The sequence below is a fragment of the Schistocerca cancellata genome, chromosome 1 (genome assembly GCF_023864275.1).
Source record: "Schistocerca cancellata isolate TAMUIC-IGC-003103 chromosome 1, iqSchCanc2.1, whole genome shotgun sequence".
Lineage (NCBI taxonomy): Eukaryota > Metazoa > Arthropoda > Insecta > Orthoptera > Acrididae > Schistocerca > Schistocerca cancellata.
This window is the reverse complement of record NC_064626.1, coordinates 559914435-559927656: the sequence shown is the minus strand read 5'-3', so window position 1 is coordinate 559927656 and position 13222 is coordinate 559914435. Positions and strand designations below refer to the sequence as shown.

Here is a 13222-nt window from a genome sequence, read left to right as displayed (position 1 = left end):
GAGGAGGTTTTTAAGTACTTCATCTGTGAATATTGCCTGTAGGTATCCAATAATGTGATATTCAGACAGTTTCAATTTCTCATATGAATCCTAGAGTATTTGTCTGAAACAGAGTCAACTGGAGTTTTTCTTTGTTTCAGTGAACTTCAAGACCAGTAGCATCTGTCTGCACTCAAACCTGGATACTCTGATAACATTTATAGTCTATAAACAATAGCATGCCTTTGTAACAGCTGTCATTAATCACAACTGTACGAGGTGTTTTGTTCTGAGATTCTGTAAAATATGATACTTGAACTTGGTTCATTTGCACCTATTTTAAGTTGTTAACATTGTTTTATATTAGACTATTTGAGCAGTTACACTGCATTTATCATTTTTTATTCTGTCTAGTTTATGTTTAATTATCTCTCTAGCTATTTGGCCATGTCTGTTTTCAACATGCATTATGTCACTGTGGATGTACCAGGCACATCCCAGTCTGTATTATGTGACAAATTTAATATTATTTGCCTCCTGAGACTGGAGAGAACAGGTTTTTAATATAGATATGTAATGTGCATTAATGTAGCAACAATTATGAACATCAGAAAGATCTCAATGTTGCTACACTGGAAATGAGTTTTGTGGCTCAAATTAAATAATGATAGTAATAATAATAATAATAATAATAATAATAATATGAAATGTGCCTTACTGAACTGTCTTTTCCCTGAGTAGCAGGGCTCAAGTTGATTAAAACATTCCATCATGTTTTTATATCTGAATAATACTGGTAGCTATCATATGATCATAAATTGAGGTATGATGAAATGTTTTTGCTCTGTAGTTAGAACTTTTTGTTAACTTCTGATACATTTCTACTTTTTTAATGGGAAAAAGTTGGAAAACTCTATGTTTTAGTGTGTAGGCACTATTTAGCGTGTCCTGTTGTATTTGGATCCATCATTGTAGCGACAGTATGTTAGTAGGTGATAGTAGTACTTAATCTGGAGCAGTTCATTTCTGAATGAAAATAACCAGTTCAGCTGCTACATGATGCCAGTATAAAGGAAGTAATTTTAAGTTTTCAGATGTCTGCATGCTGATTCTTTTATTGTTAAAAATAAAAAACACAGTGCATTGATAAAATAAAAGAGAATGCTTATTTGAATTGCCATTGGCTTATCTTCCTAAGTTTTTGGGAGATGCCTATTCAGATAAGGCACCATACATATTTCATTGGAAGTGTTTCATGTTGGTCATTTACTTCCTGTGTGTTCTTTGCGTTCCATTTGTATGTATCAGACTGAGTGAAACGTTATAAAGGTTCCTGAGTTGTGTAGTTGCTATTGTTTGTATACATATAGGATTGTCACACTTCATTTGTGAGTACTATGTTGACTGGGAAGAAGTTAGTTGACAACATAAACCTCAAGATAGTACTGACTGATCAGTAATTTTCTGCATTTGTTTCTACTTGGGAACACTTCCATTATTTTAATGTTTTAAGATACCAATTTTATTGATTAATGTTAGATTTCAACATTCCTCTTTTACTGGCAGAAGTTCAGATGTGCATGTTTTATATTGGTGTGGTTTAACACTGTCATTGTGGAGTATTTATATCAAATAGTAGCAATGCCAACTCTTCTCTATAAGAATTAAATCTGAATATGAAAGACAACTGTTAAAAGTCAGCTTGAGGTCAGACAGTTGTAGTTACTGGGAGATATTAAAGACCATAGATATGGACTGTATCCATGAATAAAGAGAGCTCAAGCAACAGGCTGGGGTAAAGTCGTTGGCATGATGAGGAATGTGAGTATGACTTGAGGAAAAATGACGGTAGCGATGACAAATCTAGAGCAGTAGAATGCTTGCAGTAGTAGGCATGATGGTTCATGTAGTTTTAACTTGAGAAAAAGAATGACAGTAGCAGTGACAAATCCAGAGCTGTAGAATGCTTGCAGAGTCTTCAAGCCTTCATAAAACTCACTCTTCAGGCTCACTCAGACTAGACTGCAATTCATGAGTACAATGAACCTATGCACAATGTGGCCATACAGCTCTGTGATTTGTTAGTCCTAGTATTCTGTTAGGCAAGAAAATGAATCTATGTATATCGTATAATCACTGTGAAGGGAAAGATAAACCAGAAGTTTGAAGAATATAAATGCAGGTGTTCTTTGCCACTTATCCATAATTCCACCACACATAATTATTCCACTCTCTCTCTCTCTCTCTCTCTCTCTCTCTCTCTCTCTCTCTCTCTCTCTCCGTGTGTGTGTGTGTGTGTGTGTGTGTGTGTGTGTGTGTGTGAGTGAGTGAGTGAGAGAGAGAGAGAGAGAGAGAGAGAGAAAGAGAGAGAGAGAGAAATATTTTTGTTGCAAGAGCTCCTTACTGGGACTTAGTTATTCGTTGTCACTGATCATGATTATTTGCTGCTCACCTAATAGTGATTATACAGGTCCAAGATGACGAATGCCGTTGGGTTTTCCTATCTGATAATACTGAGCAAGATGACACAGTTGTTAAGGTTTAGGGCTCATATTCAGTTCACCTTGCCATGCAGATGAAAATTTTTGCACAGTTTCCTTCAATCAGTTAATACCTTGGTGGTTCACTGCCAATATCCAATATACTTGTTCACCAATGTCCTATTTCATCTTGTGCTCCTTTTCTCTCTAATGATGGTATAGTTGGCTGGATGCTACACCCTTACCTTCTCCTCTTTTTTGTGTACTGTATACATATCACACAGTGAAGACCAATAACATAATTTTTCATTGTTTGATGTAAATTTTCATCTTCTTCAGTGATGTAAGTGTTCATTTATTTCATACAATTTGCATTTAGTAGCCAGGTGAAAAAAATTTTCAGCCAGGATCAGTTTTTCTTTTATAGTCAATGTATGTGGGATATTGAATAATTGATACAAACTGTTGAGAAAAAAGGAGAATAAAAATGTATTCAATGGCAGTTAAATTTGTGCTTCATTTGAATATAATCTCCGCCAATCTTAAGACATTTTACATTTTTCCCACAGCTCTGTTGCCTTTCTAATTCCAGTAGTGAAGAATATTGACCTTGTTATCTGAATCTTTTATGTGCAGCTCATCTGCTCATCTGACAGCTTTGCTGTCTTCTAACTTGGTACTGTGTAAAATTGTTTTAATGGTCAGATCAGATGAAAATTGGATCAGTTAGAGGCCAGGATTGTATGATGTATGTGGCAACATCTGCCAATTCAAATTTTCTGTCCTCGTTTTCAGGGAATTTTACGAATGGTCAGTATCATGCAGCAATTTTATGAGTTTGTAATTCCTGCCCACCACCTTTTACATATTATAGTAATAGAAATTCTTCTATGGGATAGAAAGAGTTGTCAAGGAGAAACTTTCTCAGTTTATTTTCATTTTACTTTGTTGTTTGTCAGATATTTTATATCACTCGGTAAGTGATCAAAAATTGTTGTTGCAGTATTGTGCACCACCTTCTGTGCTAAAGACAACCTTAATGTGGAGTAATGAATGTTATTATTTCTTCTAGTGTTGCAATTATGTACATCATTGATCCTTTTGAAATGTAATGGGGTGTTTACAAGAAACTTCAGTAGGGAATAAATATACTGTAAAACTGTAGTCCGTATGCCAATCTCCTTAAACATATGTCTACAAGATGGCCATGGGGGAGCACCTCATTTTATTCTTACAGCACATTTATGGGCAATTAAAACCTTTGTTAAAGACGAGTTACCCCAGAACATTATTCCATATGACATTATTGAATGAAAATATGCAAAATATTTCTATTTACTGATTTGTGTCTCCCCAAGAAGCATTAGTGGGCAAGTCAAAATGATTCCATTGAAGTTTCTTCTGTTTGAATTCAGGGTAACAGAGGAAATTCCAAATGCGATCTCAGGCTGTAACACACCAGAAAGTTATTACCAACCATTAAAATCTGTTGTTTGAGTGCGTAACAAATGCAAGCATGAATGTCTTTTGAACTCGAGTCAGTTGTCTTGGACCCATCTTGAACATGATTAATTATTATTATGTTTATCATGAATGACTAATAATAATCAGTAGTTTTCCCAGTAACTCATTGTCCCTCATATGTCACAAGAGACAGACGTTTGTGTGTCTCATATGACTATTATTTCCATTATTAGCATAGGGTATGAGGAAACAGTTGACCTCTTCTCAAGCACATTTAACTTACTGACGTTGATAACATTTAGGCTTCATGTAAGCTGCTGCTGTTAAGTTATTTAATTTTGATATTAATTACACTAATTTAAAATTGTAGAAAACGGGACATCCAACAGTAAGAAGACATGTTGTCTGTGCACTACTGCACAGTGGCGGATATAACTCCAATGGCAACCACTTCTTCACCATCTGGCCAGTGCCAAATTAGAAATTTCCATTATTTCAAGCCCCAAACTACAATACTTATGGGCACAGCAAGTTAATATGTGTCAAATCCCACTACCTGTAGTCAAAACTGAATTTTTTATTTCTTTAGAGGGAAAGAAGTAGACCAAGGTAGTGCTGCACCAAAACAATAGATTTTTTGGTATCAAACTGCATGTTACACTTATGCACATCATATACACAACTTTTTGTAATGAACATCTTTTAAGACAAAATGCCATTACAATAGAATTATTATTATTATTATTAGTGCACTAGTTTTCAGCTGTATGTACATTTCAGATTTGGTTTAGTAATCACACTCGTGAATCTTCAATTACAGCTAAACTAATGTGATTTAAATTATATTTCTGAACACTTTAATCTTGTTGTGTTAATCTGTGCTGCATTTTCTTTAGCTAAATATCATGTACCGCATTTCCATCAGTAGTTTGTATCCTACAATTTGATTTTATCTTAGTTATCCTATATTTGTTTATTTTGTTTCCTTTCGATTTGGGAATATTAATCCTCCATTATACGTATCATGTGTCTGTCATGCAATTTTTGCAGAAAAATACGAAGTTTATAAATGTATGTCTATTTTGCTTTTATTAGACTCAGTGCTGAAATGAGGGTCACTGTAGGTAGGTTAAGTTGTTACAGTCATTAAAAGTTTCCTATTTGGCTACATACCATGTTGGTGCCTGACTGCCACTAAATTAGTTTTCCTCCCATGATCCTTTTGTAGTCTTTAAGGAAGTCTAGAGTGTTTTGGAATAAAATGTGTCAGGTTTCTTGCCAGATTTGCTGCAGAATACCACAAGAATTCCACTGTAAATATTCCAGTCAACTAAATATTTTTTTTAGTTGGAGAGTTTTGTAAGAATAACTTAATCTGAAATTAATGCTGTAGGAAAAGATAGGTTGCTATTTACTGTAAAGAAGATATGATAAGTTGTAGACAGGGACAATTAAAAGACATTTATTTGGGCAAGCCCGAGTGCCAGATATGGTAATCATGGTGCATGAAGTGTACCTGCTTGTGTGTATGAATGGTGTGTTTCTCTTTTGTTGACAAAGGCTGTGGCCAAAAGCATTATGTAAGGGTCTTTTAATTGTGCCTATTTGCAACTTAACATGTCTTCTTTAAGGTAAGTAGCAATGTATCTTTTCCTACATTGTTGGTATTTATACCTGGAGTTTCCATTGTTTAGTCTGAAATTAACTACCCTCATTTCAGTATTTGCACTTGGAAATACTTGTATGTACATAGTAAGTTACTGTTCTTTTTCTTGTGCCTTTGTCTTGCATCTATACATAGTCAGCATGGTTATAAATGGATTTGGGAGGGTTAATTTTAAGGGGTGGCTTAATGCCCTTTCTGTTGCCACTCATTACCCCCAGGACGGAGTGTGTGTACACCAACTGTCTGCGTGTGGTGTTAATCTTGTGAAAGTTTTCGAAATGTTTTTGAATCATAAAACTGAGGAGGGATTTGGGTGACCAGCCCAGTATTCACTTAGGCTGATGTGGTAAACTGCCTAAAAACAATATCCAGGTTTGCCGGCATACCGACCCTAGTCCTTAATCCACCAAGCAGATTCGATCTGGGGCCAGCATATGTGACCGTCCCAGAAGCAGCACTTCAAGATGCACTGCTCTCTGTGCGGTTTGTATTGTAAATTCTTCATTCACAATTTTATGTTTATCTGACGTTTTGAGGCTGGTTTTTGGTGCATCTCACCTTTTCATTCTCATTGCCTTTGTGGTTTCTCCTTCATCCTTATTTTACCCAGCTCCCACATTTGTTTCATGTTTTCCATATTTGTCTTTTGCACATTTTGTGTGTCTGAATTTCAAGGAGTACTATTAAAAGTTGGTATCAGTAGTCACATAATAGCATCATCGGTTAACCATTGCTCTGTTTAGTCAAGCCATGAACACACTTCTCAGATATTTCAGCACTATTTCCTTTGAGGCTGCTCAGTTATTAGTCTTTCCTGTCTCTTAGTTACTGTTGTTACTTACATTTGATCAGATTTTATACACAATTCATCAGTTATTTCCACAGGCTAGCTTAACATACCAGTTCATCAGGGGTTTACTTTGTTTGCTCATAAAAAAATGGAAGCTCCAGTGTACTGTAAAAATCAACCAAATATTGATTAACCTCTCTATTCTTATTAAGATCTTCATATCAAGTAGTAAGGAGTAAACCATATTGTATCAAGAAATAATTTTCCTACAAAACTTTTGAATCATGGAATTGGAATTAGTTTTGAGCTAATGAGATAAAACTCTTTATATTAATATTTATTAATAATTTTAACCTGGAATGCTTTTAAGTGGTTTGTGGGTGTAGAATGATTGTGCACAAAAATAAAAGTGAGTGTTTTCAAGCAAAGAGTACAATTTGTGTGGTGGGCTTATCTGCCCCTTCCAACGAATAAGACACAGTAATGATTTAGTACACTATTTATGTATTAAAACTGTAGGTACCATGTGAACTTAATATTTTGTGTGGCATGTAGCAAAAATAAATCTTTTCAAGTTAAGAGTGACACATTTCCTTCAGTTTGTTTGGTGGGCTTAACTCCTCATTCCACTGAATAAGACAGATAATAATACATTACATTATTTGTGTACAAAACAAAACTGTGGCACTTTTTAAATATAATTTTATATAACACACTATATTTAAATACCCTAGTTACAGAAAACACTACAATATTTTACTTGGTGTCTCCTGAGGTTGGCCATTCCAAAATAACAACATAAAAGTCAGACACTTCATTGCTTTCTTAATATCTTCATGTTTCTTTGCATTATTTGGGACATGGCCTTATGAATGTGCTCCTGGCATAGACAGTTGGATATTCTGTACTGCTGGCAAGTGAAGTGGAAACACATGTTTACACAATACAGCACTCTATGCTCTTGATATGACTACTCCTAGGTTTGCTGGGTTTCACTCTGTGAAGGACTCGTAACTTTTTTTCAAACAACATCAAAATTATACAGGACAAATACCTCATGTATAAACACGAGATCTGCTTCCTTTTTCTGCAGAGTGCCGTGCTACCACTAACTCAATTTCAGAAAAACTGTGACATAATGCCATTTTCCAATTTCTGACTCAATTTTGTTAGACATGTATGCAATATGGGAAGAGAAGTAAGTAGTATATGGTTAGAAAAAGACATTTAGTTACATATGTCAAATGAAAGCTTTCTTAGTTTATAGAATCAGATCTTCATATCTAATTCTGATACCTCTTTGTCATTGCTGGTATTATAACTTCATACTTACTCTCCTTTCAAGTTCTCAAAAACAATGCTGTTGCCCATATCATCTGAGGAACTAAAAGTGACAGATATTAATGCATTACCTCACCTCACTACCCCAAGAATACTTCTGCTGTTGTGTCCAGTGTGTGGCAGGAACAGTGGCCACTACAAAGCAATAATTATGTCAATATTAATATTAATAGATTTTCTGTAGAGGAGTAAAATACCTAAATCTGTGTAGTGTTGATCATCATCTTATCGGAATGAGAAAAAACAGAGGGTGGTTTGTGTCATGTATACGTAGTGACAGGAAGACTGAATAACTGTTAACTTCATTGACAACTCAGACTCAAACCCGTTTTTTCATTTACAGAAGTGAAATATTACATTTGTTCAACTCAACTTTACCCGCTGTGGTTGTAGTGTATTGTTTTATCAACTGTTAATCTGACTGCAGGATATAAATGTGCACTTTGTCCCTTACTTGTTCAATAATAATAATAATAATAATAATAATAATAATAATAATAATTTCAAGTGTTTCAATGGCCTGGTGCAAGGCTTTCAGTTAGATGCCACTTCGGCAGTTTGTTTTTCCCTAACCTACCCCATTTATCCAGCCAGGGAAAGGGGACCTATAGTTTAATGTGGAATCCAAACGTGTCATTTCTGGTGACTCTTCACATCATTGAGAGGTGAAGGCTAGGTTAATATGTGGACTGAAAAATCTGTGACCCAACCAGAATTCAATTCCTGCGACCTCATGGTTTCCAGGTACATGCTTTACCACTTGACCACTAGGTCTGACTACTTTTTCAATTATTAGTAAAAAGTGTCTCTAGTTTAATCTGTATTTCATTTGATTCATTGGATTGATATGACTTTGTGTAAGTACTTGTAAAGCGGAATGCATACATCTGAAATCATGAACTACTCCAAAGAGCTCCAGTAATACAGACCAAAACAAATCTGAAATGAGCAATGAAATACTTTGACAGAATTCTGAAAGGTGTAGATACTCAGTTTTTTTTATGTGTAGCTCATAGTAAGCAAACATACAAACATTGTGGTGATGGCTTTAAAATGTCTTCCTAGATTTTTGGAAGATCTGATATCCAAGGTGTTGTGCATTTTTTTAGCAATTGCTATTTGTGTTTTATATTACATAAGAAATTTATTATTTATAAATGTAATATGTTCTCTTTCTGTGTTTCATATCTGTGGTATCTTTGAAATGTCATGTTCACATTTAGTGTTCAATTCCGTTTTGTAAAGAAACCAAAGGAAAAGTGCAAGTGTTTCACAATGAATTGTGGGAACTTATGTTTCGCATTTGTTCCTGAGCATTTATGCTTCTCACAATTTGGGGCTGTTGCCATAAAAATATTCATTAGTTACCAGATACTGTACAGGTTAGACCACAATTTTATTGCAAATGGTCTGTTATTTATCATGCATGTCAAGCAGCAGGCTTTATTATTTACTGTAGGTTTAGTAGATGAAGAGAACTATGTATATTTAATTTTGCAACCTCTAAGAAATATAATATCTAAGTACTGTATTTGACTCATACCTTTAAAACTTTGAAATCTTAATAAAGTTTTCCAGTTTTTAATATTGTGACATTAAACAATCTTAAACATGTGATCTAAAATTGTCAGAAATTTTGAGAATTGTTTAGTAGAACAATAAATTAATAGACCAGTTTTTCTTTCAAAACATTTTAGTGGTACAATGAATCTTGCTGTTACTAGATGTTATAAACTGTTGACTAAATTGTAGAAAGTATTTCGTATTGTATCATGTTGTATATATTGTTATGTGCTGAAATTAATAAACTTTGTTAAAATACAAGAACTGACAAAAGGGTTAGTGTCTCATTAGTATAGAGTTGAAATATATGTATTAAACATTCATAGTAATTTGTAAAGCAGTACATTACTCATGTTAATATGTATATATTACAAAATTTTAACATAAAATTTCTATTTTGTATGCTTCAGTTTTCATTTATCATTGATGGAAATATATTATGAGATTGCAACCTATCTGCAACCTGCATTTTTATTGACTCTTCCATACTAAATGTTTATAGTATGTGAAAAATGAGTGGTGTACATATTGAAATACATCTTAATATATGGCTTTCTTGTAAAAATCCCCATGACAGGTGGTTGTAATCTTAATGTAACTATGGTCTATTTTTATGAGAAATTGCTGTACATTATCAGTTCTAATAACATAACTGAATCATGGAGACAAAACATTGAAAGTGATTGTCTTCATTAGTACAATGGCAAGTCAAGAAGTAAGTTCCCTAAGTGTAACTGAATATGCCTCAATAAAAAAAAAGAAATTACCATTTTTATGTTACTTCCACTTTTTAGTTTTTTGTATTACTACAGAAGTTATTTATGCATTTGGTATAGTCTAAAATGGAATTTCGCATTCCAGTAACAAAAACTGGTCCACACTGAGTATAAGAGTATTGGGCCTCTTACCTTGTGACTTGACTAATAACCAAGAATGTTCACAATTCATGTTCTATACAACAAACAAATTAGTTCAGAAAAGTACAAAATAAGTCTGTCATAATGTACTTTTCTGTATGTTGAATATGCTTTCGACACCTAGCTTTGGAATAATTTGTTGTACACATGATGATCCTGTTCGAAATGACTTCCTATTGAACTCATATATTGCATTCATCATTTTGTCCCCTTTCATCTTCACTACAGTTGAATTCCTCTCAGTCTGAGTGACCAGCCCTTCCTTTTTAAACCTCCTCAATCCATCCCTCCCTACTAATAGTTCCAAAACTTAGAATAATGCCATCTCATTGTACAAAAAAAGATACAATGCAGAAACCACATAAACTTTGAGAAATGTGCGCTAAAATAGGCATGTGGCAAAATTTGCTACATATGCTGGTGTAGAGCAATAATCAAGAAGAAAATGAGCTCCAAGACCTCATCACCTGTTATTGGTGATTTCTACCCAGCACAGTTTTTGGGCTGGAAAATTGATGGTGCAAGACTTTGACAAACTCAAGGAGTATTTAACGCCTTTCTCTCAAAGCATACCTCATGAGACTCTTACGAAGATGCACACAATTTTTTATCATATGTAGTAGACTGAGAAGGAGAAGAGACATTTACTTCTTGCCCAGTGAGGCAACAAGATTCACAGATGGCATTCTGTTGATAGTGAACTGAATATGTACATGCTGGTTGATCTGCAGTATCATGCAACGTATGAGAAAGAATTCATGTCATTTCATTTGAGACCTATGATTCAACTGATCTGGGTAGATTATAATAAGTGCATCCGTAAGCCATAGGTTAGCACCAGCGGTTTCTGATATAAAAGCTTAAGAATTGATTTCCGACAAGCAACATAATTTTTTTTTCTGGCAAGGGAAATTCTCAAAAGGTATCAACAGAGCCTCTTGACAGTTAATGGGAAGCTTTTTGAGAAAATAAGCAGTAAAAAGTAAAACTGAATTGCAAATTACTTAAATGCTGTTCAGTGCATATTGAAGGATACTGTGTGTAAATAGTGGATCTGTGTAGTCACAAATGTCCTAGAACATAAAATCTGATGTTGTGGCAAACTCTAATTTAATTTTCATATTGAAAGAAAACAAGAAACATAAAAATGAATGATCTAGACAAAGTGTTTTCAGATCTATGTTTATAGTGTAAATTACAAACTGGTTGTCCCTTTGTTCTAACTGTAAAAACAAGGTTCAGAATGAAAGGAAGATATAACATAACTGACAGCAAAAAGAAATGCAACACCAAAAAGAAGTTGTGTGACATTAAGAGAAGTACTAGGTGTGTTTCTACATCCTAAAGCTGTCAATGTTGCATAAGAGTGGCAGCAGTAGTGCCACTATGAGGATACAACTCGGGTTTGCTTTTAACAGTTGTGAGCATTAGTTACCTTTGAGATTGGACTTGATAGTAGATTTTAGTCAAGAATGCCTTTAAGATAACAAACACTCCATTATCAACACCACACTGAGATTAAACGTGTTTGTGTAATATGGGTATGAGAAGCTGAATGTTCCTTCTGTGATATTGCAGAAGGTCTTGGCAGGAGTATAGCCACTGTATATAACTGCTGGCAGCAGTGGTCACGGCAATGTATGGTCATGAGAAGACCAGGCTCCAGATGGGCACGTGGCACTACCAAGAGGCAAAAACATTGTATTCGGCTTATGGCTCTGGTGCATTGTGCTACATCTGAAGGAGCAATTTGAGGAACAGCTGGCACCACAGTGAGACAACAGATTGTTACAAATTGGCAACTTCAGTGGTGTCGAGTGAGAGCTCATTCAAGGGCAGTGTGGTGGTCTGTTATCTTTACTGATGACAGATGGTTGTACATCGGTGCCAGTGATGGCTGTGTGTTGATTAGGAGGAGGCTAGTTGAGTGCCTGCAACCATCCTGTGTGCGTGCTAGTCACATTGGATCTACATCTGGAGTTGTGGTCTGAGGTGCGATTTCATATGACAGCAGGAGCACTCTCGTAGTTATCCCACCCACCCCTGACAGCAAATTTGTACTTCAGTCTGATGATGTGACCTGTTGTGCTGCCATTCATGAGCAGCATTTCACGAGGTGTTTTCCAACAGGATAACACTCGCCCACATGCTGCCGTTGTAGTCCAACATGCTCTACATAGTGTCAATATGTTGCCTTGGCCTGTTGAATCACCAGATCTGTCTCCAGTCGAACACGTATGGGACATTACTGGACAACAACTCCAGCACCATCCACAACCAGCATAAATATTGTCCCTGTATTGACTGGCCAAGTGCAACAGGCCTGGAACTCCATCACACAAACTGACATCTGCCACCTGTACAGTGCAATGTATATGTGTTTGCATCCTTGCATTCAACATTCTGATGGTTACATCGGTTATTAATGTACCAGTCTTTCACATTTGCAATGGCTTATCTCACCCTTACATTAACCTGCAATATTGCATTGTTACTCACTTAAATACACTGATCAACCATAACATTATGACCACCTACCTAATAGCCAGTATGTCCACTTTTGGCACAGATAACAGCGATGATACTTCATGGCATGGAAGCAATAACACCTTGCTCGCTATGTTGCTGGAGGGAGCTGGCATCGCATCTGCACTTACAAGTCATGTAACTCCTATAAATTCCGGGAAGGGTGCCCGATGAGCTCTGACACCACATTCAGTAACATCTCAGATGTGTTTGATTGGTTCAGATCTGTCGAATTGGGGGGGGGGGGGGGGTCAGCACATCAATCGGAACTTACCACTGTGTACCTCAAATTACTCCATCACACTACTGACATTGTGACATGGCACATTATCTTGAAAAATGAAACTGCCATCGGGAAACATGATCATGATGAATGGGTGTACACAGTCTGCAACGAGTGTACAATACTCGTTGGCCGTCATGGTGCCTTGCACAAGCTTCACTGGATCCATGAATGCCCACGTGAATGTTCACCAGAGCCTAATGGAGTCACCAC

At 35.7% G+C, this 13222-nt stretch overlaps 1 protein-coding gene across 6 annotated transcripts in view; it reads left to right on the top strand.

Annotated features, from left to right (window-relative positions):
* LOC126180975 (protein abrupt-like) overlaps positions 1–13222 on the top strand; it is a 276247-nt gene that overhangs the window by 222304 nt on the left and 40721 nt on the right. For 2 of the 6 annotated variants that reach the window (XM_049924739.1, XM_049924735.1), the window contains one exon: positions 141–2217. The exons of 2 other annotated variants lie outside the window; for them this stretch is intronic. In XM_049924739.1, the coding sequence (XP_049780696.1) occupies positions 141–159 (19 nt within the window). In that variant the 3' untranslated portion in view covers positions 160–2217. Of the gene's footprint in view, positions 1–140; positions 2218–13222 lie in introns of those variants that run through there. 2 more of the 6 variants (XM_049924737.1, XM_049924738.1) reach the window with 1 other exon arrangement.